General features: G+C 41.8%; 1 protein-coding gene across 2 annotated transcripts in view; it reads right to left on the bottom strand.

Moving 5' to 3' along the window:
- arid1ab (AT-rich interactive domain 1Ab) overlaps positions 1 to 14,520 on the bottom strand; it is a 90,990-nt gene that overhangs the window by 50,580 nt on the left and 25,890 nt on the right. For both annotated transcript variants that reach the window (XM_032580084.1, XM_032580083.1), the window contains exons 2-4: positions 11,553 to 11,774; positions 5,901 to 6,536; positions 3,726 to 3,833 (exon numbers count right to left, since the gene is read on the bottom strand). In XM_032580084.1, the coding sequence (XP_032435975.1) occupies positions 3,726 to 3,833; positions 5,901 to 6,536; positions 11,553 to 11,762 (954 nt within the window). In that variant the 5' untranslated portion in view covers positions 11,763 to 11,774. The remainder of the gene's footprint in view (positions 1 to 3,725; positions 3,834 to 5,900; positions 6,537 to 11,552; positions 11,775 to 14,520) is intronic.

The following is a 14,520-nucleotide window of genomic DNA, read 5'->3' as shown; positions in this document are numbered from 1 at the left end:
CTAATAAGGTCAGGTAAGAAAGAATAAAGCAAAGATGTGAAATAGGATCTGAGACAAAATGCTGTCGATCATCAACTACGTTCTAAGTAGCGTTTCAGCAACAAACACCTAAAGTAGCAGTTTCTCATTCACACAATGGAATCTTAGGAGCATTATATTGATTCAACTAGATAAAACATCTGCTTAGAAACAAAGTAAAATACTTCCAATAAAGCTATAATTGTAGACATTTTTTTAAAAGTGGTTTACTCTGGTTTATGGTTACCATCTCAAGGGATTCAATGTAAAAGGCAGAGTACACCAAAGACAGATACTGGTCCCACAAGACAATGACAGGAACCTGAAAGATTTTAAAGGTTAGGGCCAAATACAGCTCTGGAAAAACGCAAGAGTCCACTGAACTGCACCCCATTGAAAACCTCCTGCCTTTCCCACCAAATATTGATTCTGAATTCTTCCTGAGTTCAAACATTAGTGTTGTTGTTTCTAAATGAATATGAACTTGTTTTCTTTGCATTACTTGAGATCCAAAAACACTGCATCTTTTTTTTTTTTTGTTATTTTGACCATTTCTCATTTTCTGCAAATAAGTTCAAAATTTCTGCTTGTAATTTCAGAGACATGTTGTCAGTAGTTCATAGAATAAAAGAACAATGTTCATCTTACTCAAACATATACCTATAAAAAGTAAAATCAGAGAAACCGATCATTTTAAGTGCTCTCTTCATTTTTTCCAGCGCCGAAGACACGCTGCATGTTATCGTTTACATCCGGAAATTTCGTGCCTTCGCACAACGCAGGAGGGCAAAAAGACGATTCTTGTACATGCCGCAGCCGCGCTGCTGCCATAGAACAATCCCGTTAAAATGAAACTTGGAGATGTAGGTGTTATCCAGAGAAGTGCTCCACAGCAAATGGAAAATAACGCAAAAAAAACCCCGTGAAAAAAACAAAACAATCTAAAACCACTCATATTAGTCTTTTCTCTCTCTTGGCGTTGGCTACACTACACACCGAGCGACACAATGACACTGAGTTGTCATTGTGTTCAACTCAATGGTCGCTAATGAATAATCTGAAAGAAACTGTTTTGTTTAGATAAACATTTTCTTTACTATTTTCAAATATATGTTTCAGTTCAATGAGCCTTGCATCTATCCATCAGAAATATTTGCAGATTTCACATTCTTGACAGCGTTCCTGAATCAGCTGAATGCCAGGTGCAGAAATATCCCAGGTGAACATGAACTGAAAACACCTGTAGGAATCACCCCAGCTGTTTTTTTTTTTAAACCAAGGATGTCAGGGGTCTGTTCCCAGGCACTCTGCTCTAATCTGCACCCAAATGTGTGCGCTCCGCAGGGATGGATGGGAGGAGGAGAGGAAAAAGGATTGGTTTACGTCTTCCTTAGGAAGATTAATGCCTCTCTCAGCCAATCACACGGCACTATTAGGGAATCCCTGAGAAGTCAGAAGGGTGGGGTGGGGGGGAGGAACAGAGAAAAGCTAAATAAAAATAGCACTAGCCCAATGAGCTTGGCCCACAGAGAGATGTATAAATAAATAAGAGAAATAAATAAAAGAGAAGGGAAACACATCCTGAGGGCATCCCCTAATGGCGTAGACAGCTCTGCCTCCCTCCCTCCGTCTCCAACATCTCCGACTCCGACCAATCATTCACACTATTTAAAGTTATTTGCCTGAAGTCCCTCAACCCCCCACCACCCCCACCCCACCCCACCCCCCTCACCCCCTTTCCTCCTCGCTCACTTTCATTCTCTTGCATTAATGATCTCATTTCTCACTCTCCTTCCCCGAGGCCCAGAATGAGGTTAGCGCCACAGTCTGACCTATAAACACTGCCATGGAAACTGCAGCGTGTTCCAGCGAGGGAGGGGGAGAGGGAAGGCTAGGGGCTTCTCTCACCTTTATCTCAGCCAGAGGGCCGTCGCTAAACGCTTTCTCTTTACTTTGGGTTCGCGCTCAGAGTATTTTGTCCCTGGAAGTCGAGCGAAAACCTGCGAGCTTGTCTTCACGTCAATCAGCTCTCGGGTGAGAGCGCTCTCCATTCTCTCTGTTTTGATCCGAACCGGATCTGGTACCGCAGAGTTAATTCTACAAAGATCCACCGGCTCTGCTGCCACCTCCAGAGATGTCTGCTCCGACGGCACCGTGAGGATTGGTACGCGTCGCGCCGTTTCTTTTGACGTTTTGACACAAAAAAACGTCTGAGTAGTGGCTCGAGCCGGGACTGGTGGCCCGACCAGAAAGACTTGGAGGGAGCATCTTTGGATGAGAGGAATAGTGTTGTTCAAATCAAAGTGTGTCAAAACAAGCAGTCAAATGTGTGATTTTAAAACCACCTCACTCCTGGCTGGAAATTAGCAAGCATGTCAACTAGGGATGCATCCATCCACTTTTTTCACATCTGAACATGTAAAAATCAACAACTTTAATTTGTTCAGTATAACAGCCAATAAAAACAAATAAAGAAACTGAAACTGACAAAAATAATAGATTGACTAACTTGGTCAAAAATGCAAAAGTAAACCGCCACAAACCTTCTTTCAAATGGTTCAGAAAGTGCAATTAAGAATTCTAAATGTAATGTAAAATAAAGCACGACGTCGAGAACAGCACAAAGTATAGAATTAGATTAAATAGATCTGCCCTCATCGACTGGGAACATTGTCATTTTTTTTACAATCCCAATCCGATATATATCGGATCGGTGCATCATTAAACAACTAACGTCAACAAACATGGTTTACTGATGCATATTGAAGACAGATTAACTACTAAAAATGCAACAGGAAAACGGTTGGATCTGAAAAGGGAACAGTGCTGTCTACATATCTCTGTCCCTTCAGGTAGTTGAGATATAGCAATTCCAACTATTAACAAAAAGTCACTCATAATTTGCAAATTTTGCACCAACTTGCCATTTTCATAAAATTTCTGGAACAGGATTTTGCTCGTACCAAAGGTTGCTGTTTCATGAAGCTACTTGAAAATGCTGCTTGCACTTTAAATATTCACCATGTTAAAATACTTTTTTTAAGGAAAGTTATGTGGAGCAATTTCAACGTTTCCCCTCTAATAATAGTGTCAAAAAATAAAAGAAATCACAAGTTTGGCTGCCAGTTTTTTATGAAAGGTGCCACAAAATCAGCCATTTTACAATCACTAAACTTCCAACAAAATAAGCAACCCATCATCAACTAAAGCTGAGTGCTGCTCAAGACAACGTCTAGGTGGGTAAACAATGGGAAAAAAAACAAAACCCATTGGGTAAACACATCCAGATTCACCACCAGGGCTCAGGTCACAGCTTATTTTGGGTTATTACTCCAATCCAGGCATTTTTAAATCACTGTCATAACTAAACCCTGACTAAACTCAACCTGCTGTTTGTCTAGTATCTGTGGTCGTGTCAGCCGGAACCCCAAGCGAGATGTGAAGCAGCAATTTGCAACTAAATTCCCAAAAATCACAGCTTGCAAAACAGTTCTAGGTAGAGCGCATTTTATCGCACAAACAGATTTGAGTTTTGGTAAAGGCGCAGAAAGCAGCTGAAACCCATCGTTCAAAGCAAAGTGTAAGAAAGCAACCTTATTCCAGCAAATGTAGTTTGCACACAATTAACAAGCCAAACGATCAAAGAATATGCTAGTGCTGGTCCAGCGCTTCAAAACCCATAAAAGCTAAAGAGTGTGGGGGCTCACCGGCAGACTGGACGGCCGGCCCTGCATGCTGTCTTCCTGACCGCTCTTGGTGGGCTGGTTAGAAGGAGGAGCACTGGACTGGGAGCTGAAGGAATCCTGGGAAAGCTCCTAGTTGGAGAAACAGGAAACAGATGAGCTGTTAGTGATTACTAGCAGTTTTTAAAGGGACGATATTGTGTGTTTTCCAGGCACATAGTGCCATCTTATAAAACAATGAGGTAACTGTGTTAACTTTAAACAGGAATCTATCCATATAAAATATATTTACAATTTAACACCTTGAAATTGGGTCATTGTCACTTTAAGAAACTCCTGCTCTTTACACTTAATATTTTACCAACATTGCACTGAGAAGTAGCTCCTATAATGAGCTCAGCAGATGTGCAGTTGTACCAGCTAATTGCTAATTGCTGCCACTAGTCTTAAGGATCTGAGTGGAGGAGAACTGCTCTCTGAGGTGGAAGTTTGGAAACTGCAGCTCAGAGAAGGGCCTTGATCTTTGAAGGCGGGGCTAGGTCCAACCAGCCGTTTTGTACAGCTTTTAACTAGGGGTGTAGCGCTACAATAATCTCATGATATAATATACGGTATACGATATTCTGATCACGATACAATGTGTATCGCGATATTTGGCAAACGCTATAATTCGATGCACTTTTATGATTTTCTGAAAAGCTTTAGGACAGAGTGATTTTAGTGACATTTTGTGTTCCATAGACTTGGATTTAATTAACTGAAAACTGATTAAAAGCACCAACTACACAATACCTGACTGATTGGACAGAGTCTAACAGTCTTCAGCTGGACAAAATGAATCAAAGATGCAGTGAGAAAATTAGTTTCTGTCATTTAATTCATGTGCATTTGACATGAAACTCAAAGTTTCCACAGTGATCTGGGAGCTGAATGGGAAGATTATCAGCCTCTGTAGACTCTCAATATGCAAATGATTGCTTTTATGTTTTTCTTTTGGACATACTGTGGCTGCATTTTGGAGTACAAAAAAGTCTTTTGGACTATAGGAGAAAGGCTTTTCTACCTTGGCTCCCAGAGTTAGCCTTGGCTGTAAGCTGTTTACTACTAGCTGCTGGAGGCGCGGCTCTGCCTCACCCCGTAGTGATCGACTCCTTGCAGCGGCGCAGCGCCGCCATTCCCCTGTTTGGATCTCTGAGTAGCTGCCTCTCAGACTGCCAGGATCTCATCGTTCTAATAAGAATGATCGATCCGCCATCGTCACCATGGCAATCCTCACTGCGCCCAGACTGCGGCTGCGGGTTTCCCTTCTTCGTTTTCCAGCTCAAAACAGAGCGCCACTGCATGCTGCGTGTTCATTCTTCAGGTAACCCTTTATATACAGAACAGGAACCACTAAGCTAAAAGCAAATTAGGAAGTGGATGCCACAATCGCTCCGATATCCAAACTTTGCATCAATTTTGCGATCTCACTGCTTTTGCTGCTACTCCGTTTGCGCCGCTACTCTGTTCAGCTTCTCTTTCACGGTTACTTGCGCAACTTTACTTTGTTTCTTAGCAACAAAATACAGACCATCGTTATTTATTGAAGATTTGAGATTTCCAAAAACAGAGGAACCTAATGTTGGGTTTCGTTTTTTACATTTATAAGCTCATTCCCTTTCACATAACTGGAAAAGCCGGTTTTTGACATTTCTCTGACATTCGGAAAAACATGGTTTAGTTATTTTAGCATAACTCCGGTTTTACTTGGCATATTAATACAATTTAAAAACTGGTGTGTAGTTTATAAAATGCACTTTAAGCACAAGTTGAAAGTGAGACTGGGGGAGGCGGAGTCTTGCTGCTATGCTGGCACAAACCAGATATGTTAAAAAGACGGTATAAGCTTATGAACCCGTATGGTTTAACGTATCGATACTCGCGGATGAAAAATCGATATACCTTCTGAGGATGGAAAAAATCTATAAATATTGTAGAACCGATATAATTATACAGCCGTACTTTTAACCTTTATAGGAGATTAAAAGATTTCTCAAACATGTATAAAAGAATCAAAGCAACACTCCAGGTTTGTATTTGATGAGGGAATAACATTATAACATGATGTAAAACACAAAATGTTGATTTTATATAATTCTGCCCCCTTAAACATTAAAAGAGCAAAGCTATACTCTCATGTCCTCAAGGTGAAGATCGTACCTGTGGAGGAGGCGGGAACCTCTGATATGGAGACTGTTGCTGTTGCTGCTGTGGTTGTTGCTGCTGTTGCTGAGGTGGTTGCTGCAGCGGGGGTGTCTGGGAGTAAGGTGACTGTTGGCTCTGCTGGCCGTGACCTGGGGGCTGCTGGGCTTGGGGGGGAGGACCTCCTAGTTGCTGCGGTGGTCCTTGCTGCTGTGGTGGGGTTTGCTGCTGGGGTGTCTGCCCTGGTCCGGTGGCTTGTTGATAACCAGGTTGGCCCTGAGGCCCCTGCTGACTCTGGGGACCGGGACCTTGTTGCTGCTGCTGTTGAGTCTGCTGCTGCTGCTGCTGCTGCTGAGGAGAGACGTACGGCGGCTGTCCTGAATGGGACTGTGGGGGCTGGCTGTAGGAAGGCTGCCCTGCAGCAGGTCCATGGGGCCCTGGGGATTGTTGGTATGGGGGCCCAGACTGGGCGTGTTGGCCCGGTGGTTGCGAAGGGTGACCCTGCTGAGAGTAGGGAGCAGCAGAACTGCCCTGGGTCTGGCCAGAGTATGGAGGCTGCTGCTGGCCGGGGTGGGGCGGTGGGCCATGCTGGCTGTAGTAGCCCTGGTTCTGTTGGCCGTAGCCTCCTGGACCCTGCTGTCCATACGCAGACATCTAGACAGGAAACAGTTCAGGTCCAGTTAGGCTCAATAAGTGTTTAAATGCAAACTTCTAACTATTCAAACCATTTCAATACAAGATTTAAAATAAGGCGTTTAAGAGTGTACTCATAATCTACGTTACGGGTGGGCATTTATCATATCGGATAGCATTTATCGCAATTTCTCAGTATGATAAGAATTCAGATTTATCGTTGTTAGGCCTGTCGCAGTGACAAATGTTTGATGACTATAAATTGTCCCAATAACTATTGGATAAATGTTAATATTGTTGGGTTTTTTTGTTGTTTTTTGGGGGGGGGGTTTCTGTACCCCGCCAGGGGGTCTTTTTGTGGGCTCTAGTGTCCCTTATTTTTTTGGAAGTAGGCTAACAGGAAAGGGGGAAGGAGAGGTGGGAAGACATGCGGCAAATGTCGCCTGGTCCAGTAGTCGAACCCGCGACGGCCGCGTCGAGGACTGAAGGCCTCCAAACGTGGGTCACGCTAACCCCTACGCCACCACAGCATGCCCTAATATTGTTGTTTTGAGACCATTTTTCACTAATAAACTGATATTGGCAAATTCGCTCTCTCATAGACCAATGAATTTTTATTTTGCAAAAACACTTAACACTGAAACTGGAAGATGTTTTAATAATATCCATAATTAAACACAACAAAAATAAATAAATAAATAAAAAAACAAAAAAACAAAAAACAAAGCTCCACTTACAACCAAAACCATAAATGAAGTGGGTTGTGATATTTCCGAAAACAAAATTGACTTTCAAAAAATATTAATCATCAAAATGGAAATTAACAAGCTCATTTTAAATTATGTAAGCAGATTATTTCACCTGTAACAAAATATTATAAGTGAATTAATATGCCAGTGGAACTAGAAACTGTTCATCAATATTAAGGAATTATTGACTTAAAACAAGCTACCATGTTTTGCTGAAAAGTTACTTTTAAGTAATTTTGCATTATTTCAAGTGTACTAAGATATTTGCGCTACAAACTAGACCAAAGTTACTTGGTGAGATTTTGTGTTTTTGCATTCTCATTTTTAAGGTTCTTTCGTGTATCTTGTAGTTAACTGGCTAAAATTCATTTCAGGAGGTCAAAGCTTTTGAAATCAGTGCATCTCTAAATGTTAAAACTTGGGATATTTTGAAGGCTGTTCTATACAATGTCCAGATGTGCGATAAAACCGAAGTTATATTAAAACAGATTTTTTGCTAAAAAGCAATTTCTGCTAAAATGGCAGAAATTCTTTTCAGTTCTTCAGCCCATTTACAGCTAATTATGTCCATAATTTTAACGTAACTTTAATTTGTTTTGTACAACTTTTTTTGTTGTACAAAACAAAAGTTAGAACAGAAGTTAAACCAACATTGATGCTAAATCAAAGTTTTTACTAAAGAGGAATTTATACTACAAGAACAAGTTATGATAAACTTGCTAGCATAACTTCAGCTTTAGCATTACTTCCAATGTGGGAAAAAGACGCATGAAATTCTGTTTTAGCATAACTTCAGATTCAGCATGCATTTTTTTGTTAGCAAACCTTAGCATACCTTTAGCATACCTTTGGTTTTAGCACAAGTTCTGTTTTAGCATAAATTCTGATTTATTAAAAAATTATGATTTTAGCTTAACTTCAGTTTTAGCATAAATTCTGCTTTAGCTGATTTAACTTGCATTGTGACTTTTTTCCATTGTTGTGGCATAGAAAAAATGGCATGACCCTTCTGGGCCACCGTACATGAAAAGCATGAGTTTGTAGCCAGATGACAGGTTGCAGCAAAGCAACCTAGTTGTACAGAGTAAGGTGCTCCACATTATAGCATTGTATCATTATAACAATGCTTCTTCAGACTTTGATAGTCAGAAGCTGTTTATATGGCAGAGTGTGGAGTAAGCAACTCACAGAGGTGAGAATTGTCAAAATATTTCAAGCGTGGTGTTTTAAATTAGTCCCAGGAAAATAAAAACCAAATGTGGACTTCATCTCTTCCAACTATAAAAATGAACCTTTTTATATTCTGCATTTTCATTTCATTACGCTCAAAAAGCAGGCAAGGAGAAAACTCTGACCTTGTGAGGAAACACTTGCATATAAAAAAAAGGAGAGAGAGAGAAAAAGAGGCTTGTCTGCTTTGTGAGATGGATGAGGGATGGTGGAACTAAACTACTCAAGGATTCAAAGAAAATAGAAGATGGTAATAAAGAATTTGCGGCGTGTTAAAACAACATCAAGTGGCTGTATTGTATCACGCCGACGAAGGCAGGGAGGCTGTTTTCTTCTCTGCAGGGCACTTATCGAGTTCATGGTCAGACACCAGCCAGGCCAGTATGAGATAATCACGGCGCACAATGGGCACGAGACCACCGGCGGCGGACGTAGAAGAAAAGCCTTCGCTCGGCGGGATTCCCTGCGTGCGTTTCTCTGTTGAGACGGCTGTCTGGCTGGGAAGAGTTCAACAAGGGCCTGTTTCCTGGCTATGTGGAAGTAGCAAGTGCAAACTGGATGTTTACAGTGTTCAATTGGATGAAGGTGCTGCCCCACTGTGCCTGGCAGCACAGCGGGAATGTTCTCCAGTTTTGTTTTTTGTTTTTCATGCGTGAAATAGAGTTGACTGTAAAAAAAACACAACAAAAAAACAACAACAACAAAAAACGTGATTGCATCCTAAATTTTCAGGTGTTTTCTGGTCACTTTCAGGTTGGTCTTTACATTCATCGTATATAGGTTATAAAAAAATGCTAGAGCGGAAAAATCTATCTCAAATTTATTATTATCCCAATATCAATATTGCAAAAAAATAAAATAAAAATAAAAATTTGCAGGCATTGCAATAAACACTGCCTTGTTATTGACAATCAAGACGTTTATGCTGGTACTATCTTTGATGAGGCTTGTTGTTTATTGCGGCATAAAAATGTTTTAGAAGGTGGACAACATGTTGTGTATGTTTGTATTGACTTTAGTACATTACAAGTTAGATTATTATATTTGGTATTCCCCCAAACAAATGTGTGCAGAGTTGACTCCCAGGATTTGTGGGGCTTATGGACCAGAGTCTCCCACGAAAAGATAGCATCACTCTTAAAAACACTTGGAGCTACTTATTTTAATAGTTCAAACATCAAATATACTTTAATATGCGTTAATGTTCACAGTGGAGACTGCATTAGCTAGTAACACATAAACTAATATCTACAGTTTTTCTTAACTCCACTTTTGGGGCTTCAGCCAATCAGAGCCAAGGGAAATGAATTCCTGGATTGGCTGCTTTAAAAAAACGTTCTCAATTAGAATAGACCTTACCAGAGGGGCTGCTTTTCATTGGCTGATGCCCATTCTACGTGGTCACGTGCGTGGCCATCTCACAAACACACTTAGCTTCCCGTTAGCTAAGTACAGCATAATGACAGACCTGATACAACTTCTTCACCTTGAAGCCTGTCTGCTACACAGTCGTTAGCTAAACAGATCAATATCCAATGTGTCTGTATCTGACATACACTAAAGATTTTATTTTAGCAGAAAAGGCTTTGGACTAAACTGTTACTCGTGTTAGCCACGTTAGCACCAAGTACAGCTAGTCAGTCAACCATCGCTGTGTTCAGGGAAGCGCTGATTAATAATCGAGAAATAAATAACAAGCCTGGAAACTTGATATCGTAACGGACTGAATGTTATGTTTTTAACGTAATCTTTGCTCGTCTTGCGGGGCGCAGGTGGTTGCCATGGTAACAGGTGTGCTTAAACTACAAAGAGAGAGAGAGTAAAAAGGTAGGAGTGGTTTTGAGTTCATCACCTGTTCAGGTTATTTTACCTTTGTTTCCCTTTGCTGTGGCTCATTACAGCCGCTGTAGTTTCTAAACGTTGGACTAATTACCTCGTTCGTTTGTGAGTTTACGTCATTCACAACAAACATCAAATAGAACAAATATATTTCATGAAATTTTAACAAACAAATGGCTTCTACCGTGGTAATTATGTGAAATTAAATTAATTATATCCCAACTTCAGAAGATTTGCCTTTACCTTTACAGAGCTCTTTGGTTCCTCCTATCAGTCTGTAGCTTCTCATATTGAGGTCAAAGTTCAGATCTACCATAACTGACTGACACCTGCTGGCCTCAGGTTTGCAACCAGCTTGTGACTGAGAAACCAGTAACCTCCTCCCAGATGATGACATGAACTTGTTAGTTCCTCTGTCCATTGTAGAAGCTGATATATTGTAAAAATTCAGTAGAAATGATGCACTAATCGAGTCATGTTTACATAGAAACAACGCGCAACAAGGCTTTGTTTGTGAGACTTGCGGTCAAGTGGGTCGGTTGTGGGCGGAGCTTGGTAAGGTCCACTGCTCATAAGTATTCCAGCTTTCTGAGCTGAATTTTCTTTAGAATTTATTAGATATACTCTATGAAATTATCCATGAATCCTCCAACTTTCTACTAGTTATTTGGAGTTATGTTCCACAAAAAAATGTGCAAATCCACAAATAAATTTTTATGCAAGTGGTTTTCATAAAATAGCAACCACTGTCAGCAGGAGAGGATTAAACTCTCAAACAGTATTCTGAGAATCAAATATCAAATTCTGCAAACTACGTCCATTAAATGACCCCTAATACTTTCTTTTTTTGGAGATAAAAGTTTACAGCAACTTTTTTAACATCACCTTGCCTAATCACTGGTTCCAAAACGGTCCGGCCACATTATGAGCATCATTTAATCTTCCTCGTTAAGTTCCAAACAAACAGCCCACACAGTTCGTAGGAATTCTTGCTACAAACCCAAGCATTAGTTTGGGCTGCACCAGAACAAATTAAATTAATTTATATTGAATTTAGACCAAATTGGGTTCTATATAATTGGATATATATTTGGAGCAGTTTGTCTTGTAAAACGCTTTGAGATGACATTTGTTGAGTTTAAAATGTGCATGTATTGTACATAGAAATATAACAGATATTTGCGCTGTTTCAAAAAGATGGTTTTGGTGCAATACTGACCTGCTGCCCATACTGCATACCACCCATGGTGCCCGGTGTGCGGCTCTGCATCCCCATTGGGTACCTCTGGGGACCCGGAGCTCCGTAGCTCTGGGCTGGGTAGGAGCCTCCCTGTTGGGGTCCCGGAGCAGAGGAAGGGCCCTGCTGATGCTGGGAGTAGGGGTTAGGCCCTCCGTACGGCTGGCCCCGCATCTTCCCTACCTGGTCCATCGGGCTGGGAGGCTGGAGGACACATGAAGAAAACATGTCACTATGACGTTAGAGAGTAAAGAAAAAACTTGTTGGGGTGGATGGTGTTTACAGTCACCATCAGACTTTGCGGTATCTACCAACACTTTTAATCTTTATAGTCTTACACTCTGTAAAGACTCTAAAGTATACTGTAAAGTCAGTATCAGATTTTACAGAATCTACCATCAGTGTCAGAATTTACAGTGTCTCATGTCACTATCGGATTTTACAGCGTCTACTGTCACTATTGGACAGTCACCATCAGATTTTACAATCATATCAACAAGCATTGATACAACAGACCCTGAAAACAAGGTTTTAAAGCCTACTTCTGGAACCATTTCCATTTCGCATTCTTAAACTCCTCATTGACAAATACAGGCAATGGCATGACAACCAAGTGTCTTGTGAGGATCATCTCATAAACCCGTCACAGTATAATCAAACAAAAATAGAACAAAATGCCGAAGGAGAAGAAAAATGAAAAAAAAAGAAAAGAAAGAAAAACAAAACACAAGTGGATTTGCTTTCCCAGTAGAAAGGGGGGGGGAAACTGGCTAAGAATGAATGAATGGGCCCACTACACCCGCCAGGAGCATTTTTCCTGCCCAGGAGATCATTGTGCCAGTGGGTGGATACTGTTACAGCAGACACGTTGGGGAGAGTTTCTGTGAAAATATTGTTAGGGAAGTGGAAGTTGTCTGCGGCGTCTGGAGTCGGGCCCGCCGACTCTCAGCTGGACCCGGGTCGGGTTGGAGCGCCGCGAAGTTTCGCAAGCCAGCGTGACTGAGCTGGATGATGCAACCTCTCATCTGTAAACAGCTGGAGCAAAGGCCCATAAAGTGTGTGTACGTTTGAGGGACTTTAAAGAAATGCCTCAAAAAAAAAAAAAAAACACACCCCTCCTCCAGCAGTCGCAAAAGTACTAAAGACCCTTGAAGTTCTTGTGAAAATGAACCAGGAATCTGAAATCTAATGTCAGCTCATCACATCCCTGGCAGCCCCTACATGTTCCCATCAAACCCACCACAGAACCATCTGAAGCTACGAGCCACAAAGAGAGGCTTTGAAGTAGCGACACCTCTCGGCCCGCTGACCTCGGGTAGCAGACACAAAGCTTTCATTGCTTCCCACGGTTATTAATCTGTGAGTGTTTTTTTCCCCCTCCTCCTTCTCCTCTTTCTCCCCCCAAAAATACCTCTTTGCCTCGGTTGAGAGAGACAACCGCCGTTGCTATTTATAGCTGGGGGGTGTGTGGGGGTGGGGGTGGGAGAAGAGAGGGCAGCCTGCCGAACATGTAACAGGTCCCAGCTGCACTGCTGTTTGAACCCGGGCCAGGCCCTGCTCTTCCTGGGCTTTCAGAAAGCAGCAGGCCTTGGCATCTCATGAATGACAGAGCAGCGACGAGAGGGGGAATGGGAGGGGTAGAGGGGATCGCAGCAGGAGAACCTTGTGTCGGGAAACACTCTAGGTGTTGGCATAAATCAACAAGCTGTAAGTGCGGTCAACCAACATTATCCAAGATAACATATTCCACTCCACATTTTCCCTCTAGCCTGCCCCAGGCCACACTCTCCTGAGCTCCTCCAGGTTCAGGAGAATGTGTGTGTGAGTGTGTGTCCAGGAAAGAGAAGGCTTGGGGTGTGTGTATATGTGTTACTATGGTCCCTGGGGTCATTACGGACCACTCTGTGGGGGGTAAAGGAGCGAGGAAGAGGTAGCAAGCCCTGCTAGGAAGTCTCCTGTGACCTCTGTTGCACTTTTAACCCCAGTCTGGAAGGAAGGACACCATAACCCCCCACCACACACACACCCCATCTGACACCATGCCAAACAATACAGCAGCTCAGCTGAGCGCTGGAGAGCAGAGTGTATTTCAGGCAGGTGCACGTGTAAAACTGAGGCAATGATCGCCTCACACTCTAAAGCAACTTTTTTTTTCTTCTTAACTGAACAGAAACACACAATCAGTCTTTCGTAATGAGCTGCTTGGACAGAGCCTCCGGTGTCATTGGTAAAATGTGGCACAGATCAGCTGTGTAGCATCCTCTGATGCCATGTGAAAAAACAGGCAGTACGCAAACTACTTATAAAGCACAATGACAAAAAAAATTGGGGAGAGGAAACAGAAAAGAAATCTGTTTCTCATTCAGACAAAACCTCTTGGAGATCACAACGGCCGTATAATTTACAAACCCTCTCCCTAAATACAACTTGGGTCGATGTTCTTCTGGCACTGAGAATATTTTTACAGCAGCTTTATGTACCTGTCGCAGTGTTGAGGCTCAGCAGGGAAAGAGTCAGACACACATCTATGGTCAGGATTTGGAAGTTTGCATTTAAACAGGAAGGAATCGCAAATGTTATTCCCAAACACAAAATATGAGTTTAAGTCTTGTGCAGCGGAAACTTCTACGGTGTTACAGCGGGAAGCATCATAACTGCAACACATTTTGCTATTTACAAAAACTACACACCCAACTATACGTGACACAAACACAAGGTAGCTGTAAAATATAATATCGGACATCGCCAAATCTGTCAAAAATAATTCACCGATATAATAGTTTTTTTATATGACAAACCACTGACAAAGATGCCTGCAGCACAGCACAACGTCAAATGTGCACTGTTTGAGTGTTGTCATTGTCTTAGACAGAGCAGATGTCATGAATAATTTTGATGTTAAACATAATACAAGTTGAAAGTGTTACATCATTTTCAGCCTCCTTTTTAG

The sequence above is a fragment of the Xiphophorus hellerii genome, chromosome 13, assembly GCF_003331165.1.
Source record: "Xiphophorus hellerii strain 12219 chromosome 13, Xiphophorus_hellerii-4.1, whole genome shotgun sequence".
NCBI classification, from domain to species: domain Eukaryota; kingdom Metazoa; phylum Chordata; class Actinopteri; order Cyprinodontiformes; family Poeciliidae; genus Xiphophorus; species Xiphophorus hellerii.
Note: the sequence above shows the minus strand (reverse complement) of the source record. Positions and strands in the feature narration are given on the sequence as shown.